Source organism: Megascapheus bottae, unplaced genomic scaffold (genome assembly GCF_031878675.1).
Source record: "Megascapheus bottae isolate mThoBot1 unplaced genomic scaffold, mThoBot2.hap1 H_1, whole genome shotgun sequence".
NCBI lineage: Eukaryota > Metazoa > Chordata > Mammalia > Rodentia > Geomyidae > Megascapheus > Megascapheus bottae.
Genome location: NW_028327858.1, coordinates 573072 through 587500, shown reverse-complemented (window position 1 = coordinate 587500; position 14429 = coordinate 573072). Strand labels below are relative to the sequence as shown.

At 41.9% G+C, this 14429-nt stretch overlaps 1 protein-coding gene across 1 annotated transcript in view; it reads right to left on the bottom strand.

The window, feature by feature from the left end:
- LOC150038961 (protein-cysteine N-palmitoyltransferase HHAT-like) overlaps nt 1-14429 on the bottom strand; it is a 218600-nt gene that overhangs the window by 140546 nt on the left and 63625 nt on the right. The window contains exon 8 of the mRNA XM_090328171.1: nt 2483-2633. Coding sequence (XP_090184297.1) covers nt 2483-2633 — 151 coding nt within the window. The remainder of the gene's footprint in view (nt 1-2482; nt 2634-14429) is intronic.

Genomic DNA, 14429 nt, shown 5'->3' with positions numbered 1-14429 from the left:
CCCAGTATAACTAATATAAACTAATAAGAAAATAAATAAAAATGGGAACTATAATCTCTTAAAGGAAAAAAAAATCCGAATGCATGCTAGGCTCCACAGACACTTGTGACATGTCTCCCATTGTCCGAGGCCAGGACCTGTTGATTTGGGAAATTACTTTTACAAATAGATCAGCGTTAACAGAACTTCCAATCAGGTTTACCTTTTCAACAACCACCATAACAGTAACACAACACTTCCTGGCCTCCTATTTAAGGAGAGCACCTTGATCTTTCCATGAGAATAGAACAATGGGAAATAATTAAGGACCAATCAAAGCAATTACTTGATATTCCTTGCAACTGCCAAATGAAATTTCAAACTCCTGAAAGCAAACCAAACCAAAGAATAGGGCCAGGAGCCTGGCCTAGTGTTAGAGTGCTCACCTCGCATGCTCAAAGCCCTGGGTTCGATTTCTCAGTACCACATACATAGAAAAAGCTGGAAGTGGCACTGTGGCTCAAGTGGCAGAGAGCTAGCCTTGAGCAAAAAGTGTCCAAGGACAGTGCCCAGGCCCTGAGTTCAAGCCCCACCACTGGAAAAAAAAAAAAGAATAAAGAAGCTTAGATACACTCAGCATCTATGACAAGTCACTTTGGAAAACCAGGAGGTTGAATGCTGTCTAACTCCCCTCACAGAGAAGCATGAGATATTACAATATTTGCCTAGTTCTTCTATTACCTGGGGCAAGAGCTTGAGTCTTCTGCCTCCAGGGACAAAATATAAGACTGGGTGGGGCCGGGAGTTTGGCCTAGTGGTTAAAGTGGTTGCCTAGCATGCATGAAGACCTGGGTTCGATTCCTCGGTACCACATACATAGAAAAAAATCCAGAAATGGTGTTGAGGCTCAAGTGGTAGAGCTCTAGCCTTGAGAAAGTCCAAGGACAGTGCTCAGGCCCTGAGCTCAAGCCCAGGACTGGCAAAAAAAAAAAAAAGAAAGAAAGAAAGCACTCTAACACTGGGCCACATTCCCAGACACATTCGCTCATTCATTGGGCTGGGAGTTTGGCCTAGTGGTTAAAGTGCTTGCCTAGCATGCACGAAGACCCGGGTTCGATTCCTTGGTACCACATACATACAAAAAAAAAAAGCCGGAAGTGGTGCTGAGGCTTAAGTGGTAGAGCTCTAGCCTTGAGAAAGTCCAAGGACAGCACTAAGGCCTTGAGCTCAAGCCCAGGACTGGCAAAAAAAAAAAAAAAGACTGGGTGGACCATATAAATGAGGGAGAATGGCCATTTTGAGCAGAGCCAGAACCAGGAAAGACAAAAAGATATCCAGATTGCAAAACAGAAGTAGGCTCTGGCTCCCAGCATTGAGCCACTGCCAGCCCTGAGGTTCTTACATTAGGTTTGCAATTATACATACAATCTTATCACCTGTGGAAAGGGAGCATAAAGCAAATCCATCTAAAAACCTGCTACTAGAAATAGTAGCTGGGAGCGTGGCCTAGTGGTAGAGTGCTTGCCAGTTATGCACAAAGCCCTGGATTCCATTCCTTGGTCCCACATACACAGAAAGTGCTGGAAGTGGTACTGTGGCTCAAGTGGTAGAATGCTAGCCTTGAGAAAGCCCAAGGACAGTGCCCAGGCCCTGAGTTCAAGCTCCAGAAATGGAAAAAAGGAAGAAAAAAAAGAGAAAAGAAGAGAGGAGATGAGAAAAGGGAAGAGAGGAGAAAAGGGAAGAGAAAGGAAGGAAGGAAGGAAGGAAGGAAGGAAGGAAGGAAGGAAGGAAGGAAGGAAGGAAGGAAGGAAGAGAGGGAGAGAGGGAGGGAGGGAGGGAGAGAGGGAGGGAGGAAGGAAAGAAAGAAAGAAAAAGAAAGAAAGAATGAATTTAGAAAGAGCGAGCAGGGTGAGGGATAAGGGATCTTCTATGAAAAGATTCCAGGCTAACCATAACACATGTCTATGTGTGTGCAACTGAACACAATAGTAATATAAAAGTAAAAACAAATGCAAACGTCTGTCGAATATCTGCTGTGTGCAAGCTGCTCTCAATGCATTAATTTATTTAGGTAATGCCATTACTCTTGTTATTATTATTGCAGAGATAAGAAAACTGAAACATCTAAAATTCCCCACATCTGATATGAGAACTAGCACCTGGCAAAGTTGGCTTGTGCTATGTCCTGAGACTTGTCTTCTAATCAATAGTCTCCCATACAGATGTCATTTTCCAGGAAAACAGAAAGTGATAAAATCATCAATCATAACAGCATATTTCCTAGCAAGAAACAACTTCAAACACACCCTTTGTGCACTGCCCCCAGACACCTTCTTGCTTTGCCTATAATTCGCAGCTTGATGATAATTTTGGGAGGTTCCAGGAGCACAAATTGTCATCCCATTAGGAGGATGAAGAAACGTAAGTACTAAATGTGGCTTCTGTGAGGGGCAGAGAACGCATGGTGATCGAGCTCTCTGAAGGCTTTCCTAAACCAACTGACCTCCACATCCCTGTGAAACTGAACATGGTGCTCACGCAGCGAGGGAGAGGAGGCGGCTTGAGTCCATCCAGGCGCATGAGCAGAGCTGGTATGCCAAAGAGAACAAGGTACTTGACGTAGAAGAAGAGCACCTGAGCCAGCGCCAGTCCTCCTGAAAGACAAAGGAACCCATCAGACACACAGACAAGAGGGTGTTCTCCTAGGACCTGTGTAACAGCCCAGGAGCCTTGTTCCAAGCCTCCTGCCACTCTCCATTCAATTCTCCATTTTGCCGGTAATTTTTTGGCGGGAACTGTGAGCCTTTCTAAGGAATTCCACAATTTCAGTTCTCTCCTATATCTACCATACTTTTGTTAACATAGTCATGTATTAACTAAAGACATTGCTTATTTGTTCATTCTTGATCACACATATGAGAGAAAGCATACATCCTTTGTCTCTCTGGGCCTGATTCGCTTCACTGAACATGATTTATTTTTCCAGGTCCTTCCATTTATTTGCAAATGATGCTTTCATTTTTGACACTAATTCTGTGCTGTTGTCATATGTGAAATGCAAATATTAAAATCAAAAACAGCTGTGTCTACATGCCTGTGAGTTGAATTCTTTGTCCAAAATTTTCATCATTGAATAAATGATACAAAAGCTGGGCTAAAAGTGTTCAAAACAACTCTATGGCTAGATCTAATTGAAGGTAACAGATATTTTTACTTCAATATAGATGGAAAATATAATAAGGCACACATAATGTATAATATTCAACCAGTGCTCTATAGACTTGATACTAAATATTTCTCCCTTATTATCTTTAAGTACTTGTACAAAGGAGCTTCCATTTAACAAAACAGTTTATGAACACTATGCATCTTTTTTTTTTGCCAGTCCTGGGGCTTGAACTCAGGGCCTGGGCACCGTCTTTGGACACTTTTTGCTCAAGGTTAGCACTTTGCCACTTGAGCCACAGTGCCACTTCCAGCTTTTTCTGTGTATGTGGTTCTGGGAAATCGAGCCCAGGAATTCGTGCATGCTGTGTGAGCGCTCCTGGCCCAAACACAATGCATCCTGATCAACGTCCTCACCCATCCCCCGAACCTGCCTCTTCACTCACATTCTTAATTTTGTATGATATGCATAGAGTTCTTGACTGTATTTTCCCCACCCTCCTGCCCTGCTTCATTCATCCAACCCTCTCCTCTTGTAAGATAGAGGTTGAAAAGATTTTCCCTTGAAACTGTAATAACTGCTTTACAAGCATAGGACAAAGATATACATAATGGGTTTTTTGTGCCAGCACTGGGGCTTGGCCCAGGGTACTGTCCCTTAGCTTTGGTGTATAAGGCTGTTGCTCTACCAACTGAGCCATGCCTCCACTTCAGACTTCTGGCTGGTTGATTGCAAGGTAAGAGTCTCACAGACTTTGCTTCCTCAGTTGTTTTTTAACCATAATCCTCAGATCTCAGGCTCCCGAATAACTAAAATTACAGTCATGAGCCATCAGCATCCCACTTGCATAATAGTACTTAAAGGGTAAAATTTTATGTTAATTTTTCTACCTTGGGATTAACTGCCTGATGCTTTGCAACTGATTGTCATCATCCCAGAAAAGACACACAATTCATTCTTCTTTCTCCCTTGACCTAAACGTTGCCCCTCTTTGTAAGATTTAGTCTAAGTTTGCAAAGTTGACCCTACAAATTCTGCTACAGCCTCTTGGGCATATAACTGACAAGAAAACAGCGTCAGAATATAAATCACTCTACACTGATTGCAAGTTATTTTGACATATATAAACTGAACAAGCTCTTGTCAAGGTCAAAAGTACAAAGCCAAGCGGGAGTTTGGCCAAGTGGTAGAGTGCTTGCCTAGCATGCATGAAGCCCTGGATTCAGTTCCTGGGTACCACATACACATACACAGAAAAAAATCAGAAGTGGTGCTGTGGCTCAAGTGATAGTGATTACTAGTTATGGACTAAAATATAATTGACATCGAAGAAAGAAGTGACATAGGTCAAAAAATGTGCTCTTTACTTGCCATGAAACTGTAACCCCTTAGTACATCACCTTTTAATAACAATAGAAACTGTTAAAAAGAAAAGAAATAGACTTGAACTCGGGATACCATAGGACTTCAGGGCTCATGATCAATTTCATTCCAGTTTCATTTATTCTGTTCTTTTGTCATGTAGTTTTTTAATTTAGCCCTCATGTCCTGCTCTTCCTTTTCTTAGCAACATCTTGTCTATTCTTCAGATTACAGCTCAAATGTGGCCTTGTCTTGTTCATTTAATGTTTTTATTGAGCACCAGTTCCTTGCTAATGCAAATGAATAAGAGCAGTAAACAAGAACATTAGAGTCTGAAATGAGAAGAAAAATCTAAGTGGGATTAAACCTCACACTATAGAGACAAGAAACAATATGAACACTGAGACTCACATTTACCAACTTACTCAATGTGTAGTTACACAGGCATGACTCTAGGTGTTTACCATACATTCATGGATATTAGTGCTTCCATGTGGATTGCATCTAGCAAAAATCAACAGAAAACAGACACTTGTGCCTTTCCCACTTCCCTTTCTCAGTTGGCTGTGACTGAAGAATTGCCATAATTAAGGAAGCTCAGAAATGCTGAGATGGGCAGACACTAGTGGCTTACCCTTGTAATCTTCTACCCAAGAAGCTGAGACAGCAAGGATCACAGTTTGAAGCCAGTCCTTGCATAAAATCTACAAGACTCTTATCTCCAATTAAGCAGCAAAATGTTGCACTGGAGATATGGTACAAGTGGCACAGTGCCAGCTATCAGTAAGAAAGCCAGGTACTGGCAGTAAAAATAAATGATTTCATTAATTTAAGTGCTGAGTGTTGAATACTATTGTATTAAAAATAGGAGGAAGGGCAGACTTCCCTAAGACAAACATATTTCAGTAAAAGGTTGAAGGGAACAAAAAGTTAGCTGTGTAATCACCTGCTGCCTCTTAAACCTGAAGAGTATTTATTCCTAGGACCTGTTCCATGGCTTTCACTTCACATGATGGCTGTACACATGTATAGTTATCCTATTAGACCATGAGCCCCGAAGAGTTTTAAAAATTATTTATTATATCTTTGAGATCCCCAGTACCTAACATCTGACATGTGGCTGATCAATGGCATACTTGAAAAGTAACTGAACAGGCAACAGTATGGAGTCTTAGTATCACAATGTCCCTGGAAACTGTCGTAATAATCTATTGTCAGCTCAGAGAATTCAATAACTAATGAAACTTGGGCTACCAAATGAAAGAGTTTTCTGTGGGTTTGGGCCTCGTATTCCAAGTATAAGAAACTCTATAGGGCAGAAGATCCAGAGAAGAAGCACTGTTTGCTAGTACCTTGAAGCTACTAAATGTGGGTGGAACTCAGTCAGCCCATAAACCACCTCCAACTCTTAGTTCTTCAAACTCAACCTGTTGAAAGAATATAGATTTCTCCCTCCTAATCTAGAAGCAGAACAGATGTTCAAGACAAAAAGAGATGCATGAAAGTGCTACAGAGTCCTAGGAAGATGAAGAAGGAAAAAAAGCCTCAACCCAACTCTCTGGAGTTCAGTCATTCCCAAGTAAACACACTCAGGTGCTCATTCCACCCACCCATACCCTCTTTCTCACTGTCTCTCACTCCCTCACTCTCACTCTCTTTCTCTGTATGTGTGTGTATGTATGTATATATATATGAAATTACATAAGACATTTATTTGATATATTAGGCAAGAACAGAGCTCAGCAATCCAATATCACACTGTAATGTAACATACAAAAAAAATTACCTCTTCAACATAGGGCAATATTTAAATTCAACCTACTCAAGAGCGTGTGTCAAATAAAAGAGTGAGATTGCTCCTGTCCAAAATAATTCCATGTCACCTGGAATTATTGGTGGGCCCAATAGGGTTTTTTTTGGGGGGGGGGTTGCCAGTCTTGGCTTGAACTCAGGGCCTGAGCATTATCTTTGGGCTTTCTCAAGGCTAGAGCTCTACCACTTGAGCCACAGAACCACTTCCAGCTTTTTTCTATATATGTGGTACCAAGGAATCACAACCAGGTCTTCGTGCATGCTAGGCGAACACTCTACCACTAGGCCAAAGTCCCTGCCCCTAAGCCCAATAGTTTTATCAAAATAAATCATTCCCCTCCCAAAAAAAGCACCTTAAAAGACAAATTTTTGCTGGGCGCAGTGGCTCACGCCTATAATCTTAGCTACTCAGGAGGCTAAGATCTAAGGATCAAAGTTCAAAGCCAGCCTGAGCACAAAAGGACCTGAGACTTTTATCTCCAATTAACCTCTAGAAAATGGGAAGTGGGGCTTGGCTCTAGGGTAGGATAGTAGCCTTGAGCTGAAGAGCTCAGGGACAGTGCCCAGGCCCAGGGGTAGGCCTTGAGCTGAAGAGCTCAGGGACAGTACCCAGACTGAGTTCAAGCCCCATGACCCACAAAAAAAAAAAAAAAAAAAAACAAAGACAAATTTTTCTTAGTAACTATATATCCAACTCAAACTGAACCTATTTGCATAAATTTATTTGTTTCCCACTCCTTTACCTTCATCCCATTCACACTGGAGTAGTCAATCTTCCATATTTATCTACCTTGTGTAATAATTCAAAGGAAAAACTCTAAGTGCTGAAGAAGGAACACAACACTAATTTGTTGTTGTTGTTGTTGTTTTTGCCAGTCCTGGGCTTGAGCTCAGGGCCTGAGCACTGTCCTTGGACTTTCTCAAGGTTAGAGCTCTACCACTTGAGCCTCAGCACCACTTTGGCTTTTTTCTATGTATGTGGTACCGAGGAATCGAACCCAGGTCTTCGTGCACGCTAGGCAAACACTCTACCACTAGGCCAAACTCCCAGCCCCACTTATTTGTTTTTTAAAACAAATCTTCCAGTTTGAAATTGCAGGTGGGGACATATTATCTGAGGAAACACCCTAATGGCAAACCACTGAATGATAGGCAAAAATTGAGTACTTCACGAATCGACATGCCATCCTTGCTCTTCCATTTCACTCTAATTTTAATTATATGTGCTACCAAAACAAGCAGTTGTCTCTCTTTTAATATTATTCTATTACAGTTTTAATTGACATAAAGTGGCTGGAGACTGGCTTCTATATGGCTTATCATTCTCCTTTTAGCTCTGGTTCTCAGATGAGTGGCTAGAGATTTTCACTAAGAAGTGAAGAGATGGAGGGGAAAGCCAGCCCCAACCCAATTTTCCTCCCCTGACTTTCCTATACTCACTGGATTCCTCAATAATTTAAACCTTTTACTGATTCTTGGCCTACACTCATTCCTCTACTTCCAGGATCCCCTCACACGTCCTCTCTTTTGCAGTCTCAACTCTACCTTTGGTAAAGGTCCCACCAAAACGCTGTGTATGGCCGGGGGGGGGGGGGGGGCGGTGAAAATGCAATCAGGAATGCTGCCTCAGGGGACTCCAACAATATCTGTGACATTTTATTTCTTAAACTACATAAGAGAGAAACAAATGCTCATTGAATTTTCTTTATGCTTTTCTGTATGTATACTCTCAGTTGTCTGGGCAAGTTCAACCTAATTTCAGAGCATACCGTGGCCAGCTACTGCCTAAGACTGCCTCCAGGCAGGTGAGGTAGTGCACGTCTGCAGTCTTAGTACCAGAGAAGCTGAGGTAGAAAGATCATCAATTCAATGCTAGCCTGGGTTACATAATGAGATTCTGTCTCAAAAGCAAAGAAACAACAATAATAATGTTTCTATATGCCAACCAGGAGGCAGCAGCACATTTCATTCTCAAATAGTTTTGAGAATGGTAAGTACGATCATTATTCCTGGTTTGCAAGGAGAAACTTGAATATAGAAAGGTGTCAAAACTTACCCAAGATCACACACTAATGAGTCTCAGAGCTGCCACTTGAACTCCGGTGTTCTGCCTCTAAGTCATCTGATTGAGTTGAGTCACATCCAACTCTCAGGGCAGACACAGAACTGAGCCAGTGTGAGACAGACCAGATGACAGGGCAGCCAGGGAATTGTCAGACGAAGCCACAGAGGGCTATTTCATGCAGAATAAGAAACCCCAGCCAGACACCAGGGGCTCATACCTGAAATCCTAGCAACTTGGGAAGTAGAAAAGGGAAAGACCATGGATGGAAGACTGCCTGGACAAAAGTTTCCAAGATCCCATCTCAACGAATAAAAAGCTGGGCATGGCGGTGCTACCTTCATCCCAGTGTGGCAGGAAGGATGAATAGAAGAGTCACAGTGTGGGTTGACATGGGCACATATGCATGACCCTATTTGGAAAATAAGGCGAAAAAAGGCCTACGGATGTGGTGCAAGTAGTAGAGTACCTGCCTACAAAGTACAAGATCTTGAGTTCAAATTCCAGTGCCATCAAAAAAGGAAAATGAGGGCCGGGAGTTTGGCCTAGTGGTTAAAGTGCTTGCCTAACATGCATGAAGACCCAGGTTCGATTCCTCGGTACCACATACATAGAAAAAAGCCAGAGGTGGTGCTGAGGCTCAAGTGGTAGAGCTCTAGCCTTGAGAAAGCCCAAGGACAGTGCTCAGGCTCTGAGCTCAAGCCCAGGACTGGCAAAAAAAAAAAAGGAAAAGGAAGAGAGAGAAAAGGAGAAGAAGAGGAAGAGAGGGAGAAAGAGAAGAAAGGAGAACAGAAAAGAAAGGAAGGAAGGAAAGAAGGAAGGAAGGAAGGAAGGAAGGACGGACGGAAGGCAGGCAGGCCTATTTTATGTATCTAAGAAATACATATCAAGTTTCTGGGGCACGGCAATGATTAAAGAGGAAATGACAATCAAGTACCCTGTGGGGGATATTTGAGGGGAAAGGAGTGTCCACAGGGAATCGCTGATGTTTTATACATAACCATGGTCCATCCTGAACTCTTTACAATGCCACGCCAAGCAGGCCATTCTTCCATTATGCAAGCTGTGAGCATAGGCCATGAAATTATCCTCACACCACATGGAATATCTGTAATTGAAGAGCCAAGCTCCACAGTAGTAAATCCCAGTGTAGCTTTGGGTTCACACTGCATTCATTTTAAATAACCTCAGGAATCTAATCTAAAAAGAAATTTATCAAAATTAATTGGTTTCTTCCTTGTCTTAACAAGGCTTAGGATGTTGAATGTCTCAAAAGGATGGCAGAAGAAAGGAGTCCTGTGCTGTCTGACATAGGTGTGTGCCCCCACTTTACAAAACAATTATCAGGTGCCAAATGCCCCACTCCTCTCTCCTTCCTGGGATGTTGTCAGATAGAAAAAGCAAATGGTTGTCTTTGTTAGCATCTCATTACCAATTAGACAGGTGCACCAACATTATCTCAATAACAGCTGGGGTTGCAATACTGAGAAAAAAAACCCTCTGTCTACTTAATACTTAGGACATAGATTTCTAAACCTCAATCAGAGAACAGGTTGGGCTTTCAAAGAGACTCAAATGAACATTACACAAAGCTTTTGTTTTATCTGTTAGGGAAGATCATACTTCCTCTCACTCGTATGTGTGCATCGTGTGTGTGTGTGTGTGTGTGTGTGTGTGTGTGTGTGTGTGTGTGTAGACGGGTGTGTGTGCATACATACACCAGTACTAGAGCTTGAACTCGGGACCTTATGGCCTCACTTGACATTTTTTTTTACTCAAGCATGGTGCTCTACTACTCGAGCCACACCTCTACCCTCAGCTTTTTTCTGGTTAAATGTTGACTCAAAGACTTTCCTGCCTGGGCTGGCTTCAAACTGTGATCTTCAGATCTCAACCTCCTAATTCACTAGAATTACAAGCATGAGCCACCAGAGCTGGCTCCTCACTTACTCCTAATTCCTTGCCAAAGCTCTCTTTTGTCCTCATAATCTTACGGACCTGCTTCAACCCTGGGTTTACTGTGGAGAAATACCATTCAATAAGGAACTCAAGAAATGTGATCTTTTTGAGCTCTTAGGGAAAATGTAAGTCATCACCTTTGCTTCCCTTAATTCCTTGTCAAGCCAGAGTCTGATTTCAGTCAGCTGTCCTTTGCCTTTTTATGGAGTTCAGAAAAAAAATAAGAGTTCTTATACTTTAGTGATACTGCTTAAATATTTATGGATACTAGATAAGAGATCTAGTATTTACTTCAAAACAATTCAAGAGAGAATACGGATGAGAGACAATGGGCGATGAGTTGATCATTGCTGAACGTGGCAGAAAAAAAGTTTAAGGTGGCCAGCGTGGTGTAATCCTAGCTTCTCAGGGGGCTGAGATCTGAGGACCCAGTTCAAAGCCAGCCCAGGCACTAAAATCCATGAGACTCTTATCTCCAGTTAATCACTAGAAAATGGGAAGTGGTGCTGTTGCTCAAGGAATAGGGCAATAGCTTTGAGCTGAAGAGCTCAGAGATAGCACCTAGGCTGAGTTCAAGCCCCACAACTGGACAAAAAAAAAAAAAGCCTAAGGTGAATTCTAATTCTTTTAATGTTCTAAGAGGCAATTTTTAGTGATTTTGCTAGATAAAAACCATCTATAAAGTATGAAGGTGGAAGACACAGGAGCCTGGCTAGAGGAACATGAAAAAAAAAATGTTAAGACAAGCTCAGTCACTCAAAGAAACAAGAGTTTACGGAAGTCAACCAGGCAATAAGATGTGGGGGGGGGGGGGAGGAAGGGGTGTGTTTCAACAAGATCAGAGTCTAAGAAATTTGAGGTGTGTTTTGTTAAATAAAAAAGAAAAGCACATAAGGAAATGGAAAGACTCAGAAAAAAATCATATTAAGTGAAATAAGCCAGACCCAAAGGAACATAGGCTCAATGGTTTCCCCCATTTGTAATAATTAGTACATACCTAGGACTCTCCTAGCAGAGGATCAAAATCGCTCAAAACCTAGATACATAAGGTCATATAGGATGAGAGTAAATGAAATGAACTCTAGGATGTAGAAACAAGAGATTTATTGTGTATGATTGTTGTTCTTAATATACTATGTTATTTCTCTTCTCTTTTTTTGCCCTTATGATTAATCTCATATTGTTACTGTATATGACTTTGTCCTGGTATATTATATATACATTTATTTGCTTATTTGGAATAGGAAAGGGAAAGGGGGGAAACAAGATGATTGGAAGGGGTGGGGGGAAGGGAAACGGGGACAAAAATATGAGAAGGGGTATCAATGTGTGAGAAGAAATGCACCTACGACCTGTAATAGTAACCCCTCTGTACATTATCCCAACAATTAAAAAATAATACTTCTAAGGGAAAAAATAATAATTCCAAGGGAAAATAAGGGAGAGGCAGAAAAGGCAGAGGAATATGGAAAATGAGAGCCCAAGCTGAGGTCCCCAGGAAGTACAGTCTCCCTTGTAAGTTATTTGAGGAATCCCCCAAACCTTAATGAAAATCCACTTTCCTGGCCAGGCACCAGTGGCTCACACCTGTGATCCTGGCTATTCAAGAAGCGGATAGCTGAGAAGTGCTATTCAAACCAGCCCAGGCAGAGTCCACGAGACTCTGATCCTGTTACCTACCAAAAAGCCGGAAATGGAGCTGTGTAGAGTACTACTAGCCTTGAGCAAAAAAGCCCAGGAACAGCACCCAGGCCCTGAGTTTAAGCCCCAGGACTTAATTTAAAAATAAAATTTTAGTTTAAAAATTTTAAAACCTGGGGACCATGACATGTGAAAGGGTATCAATGTGTGGGAATTAAGGCACCATTTATCTGGCAAATATCATGTAACCCTTCTATTAATTACAATAAAAAATATATTACAAAAATCAAAAAAAAATTTTTAAACCCATTTTTTCAAAAAGTCCTCTCACACACAAATGCCTTATATGAGCAGATTTTGTTATGTGTGAAGCTAGCACTTAATAATCAGGGAGATATTAAGCCAAGGGTAACAACATGATCCCCACACAGAAGTCAACCTACAAAGGCAGTACACGAAAGACAGATGGACGCAGAAACCAGATACATTAGCAGAGTAATGGTTTTTGTCAAGACCAGGAAACAGAGTCAGTCCACTATGCCTAGAAATCGAGGGTCTGAGAGACTCCAGCAGCTGAGAGAGAATGACAGTCTCATCTAAAACCTATATATAAAAAAATGTAGTCTAGCTGGGTATTGGTGGCTCAAAGCTGTGATCCTGGCTACTCGAGAGGCTGAGATCAGAGGATCTTGGTTCAAAGCCAACTCATTCAGGAAAGTTCATGAGACTCATATCTCATATTTCCAATTGACCACTAAAAAGCCAGAAATGAAGTGGTGGCTTAAGTGATACAGCACTATCCTTGGGTGAAAAAGCTAAGGGACAGTGCCCAGGCCCCAGGTTCAAGAGCCAGGACCAGCATTAAAAAAAAAAAAGGAACAAAAATACAGAATAATCTCCATGTAAATACTCTGTAAATTGCCCGGGAGAGGCTGAACATTAAGCTAATGAAATTCTGTCTTAATTTCAAGGTAAATTTGTTTAATGACTAGCTTTTACTGCCACCTCCTGGCCCCTTCCTGTATATCAACCTTGAACAACTGATACTGAAACGCGCGCACACACACACACACACACACACACACACACACACACACACACACTATTGACCAATCAAAAATTTCCAATCAGGCCAGGTACCAGTGACTCACACTTGTAATCCTAGCTACTCAGAAGTCTGTGATCTGAGGATCAAGGTATGAAGCCAGTCTGGGCAGAAAAGTCTGTGAGGGCTGCCAGAAGTAGGGCCTAGTGGTAGTGTGCTCACCTAGAATGTACGAAGCCCTGGGTTCGATTCCCTGGAACCACATACACAGAAAAAGCCGGAAGTGGTGCTGTGGATCAAGTGGTAGAGCACTAGCCTTGAGCAAAAAGTGTCCAAGGACAGTGCCTAGGCCCTGAGTTCAAGCCCCAGGATTGGTGAAAAGAAAAGACAAAAAAAGAAAAAAAAGGAAAGTCTGTGAGACTCTTCTCTCCTATTAAACACTGAAAAAGGTAAAACAGCAGAGCTATAGCTCAAATAGTAGAGCCCAGGACAAATCCCCAGGCGTGAGTTCAAGCCACAGGACTGGAAAAAGGGAAAATAATCCAATCAGAGAAGAACTGAACTAAACTATGATCACCTCACAATTGTAAACCTATGCTAACTAGTTCAGTGGGAGCCACTAATCAAGGCTACGAGCTGTCCAGAAATATCCCTCAAGCCACCTCGGCCAGGTGCTGGTCCTCCATTTTATGGATCAGGAACCTCATCCATCAGCACCCCAAGGAAAGATCTATGCCTGAGGGAGGAGTACATCAGTCTAGCTCAAGGACAGAGATTAAGACTATCAGAATACACCCGGGATGGGGGGTCGGGGCACGGTAGCTCACGCCTACAATCCTAGCTACTCTGGAGGCTGAGATCTGAGGATCGAGGCTCAAAGCCAGCCCAGGCACAAAAATACTTGAGACTCTTATCTCTAATTAACCTCTAGAAAATAGGAAGTGGAGCTTGGCTCAAGGGTAGGGCAATAGCCTTGAGCTAAAGAGCTCAGGGACAATGCCCAGGCCAAGTTCAAGTCCCATGACCGACAAAAAAAAAAAAAAAAAAAAGAATACCAGAATGCTAACTGATCACTTTGGAATGAGAAACATCACCTTCAAAATAATTAGAATCCATAATCCATTATGTTGCAACAGAGCTGACACCAACATGGATGGAGATAGAAAAGAGAATAACAAAGTCATATGTATGGTTTTGTTTGGAGTTCTGTAGAAAAGGGAAGTGAATGAGTTGTTAGCACAAAAGAAGAGCCCAGATCTTGATTTTTTAAGTTATCCCCATGATATTGAATGAGACAGAGATCCTAATTTTAAAAAATGCTGGAAGGAAATAGTTCATACAACCTACTACTCAAGACTAATTACATTTTCATCTAATCAAATTTGATTGAATGAAGTAAGTTC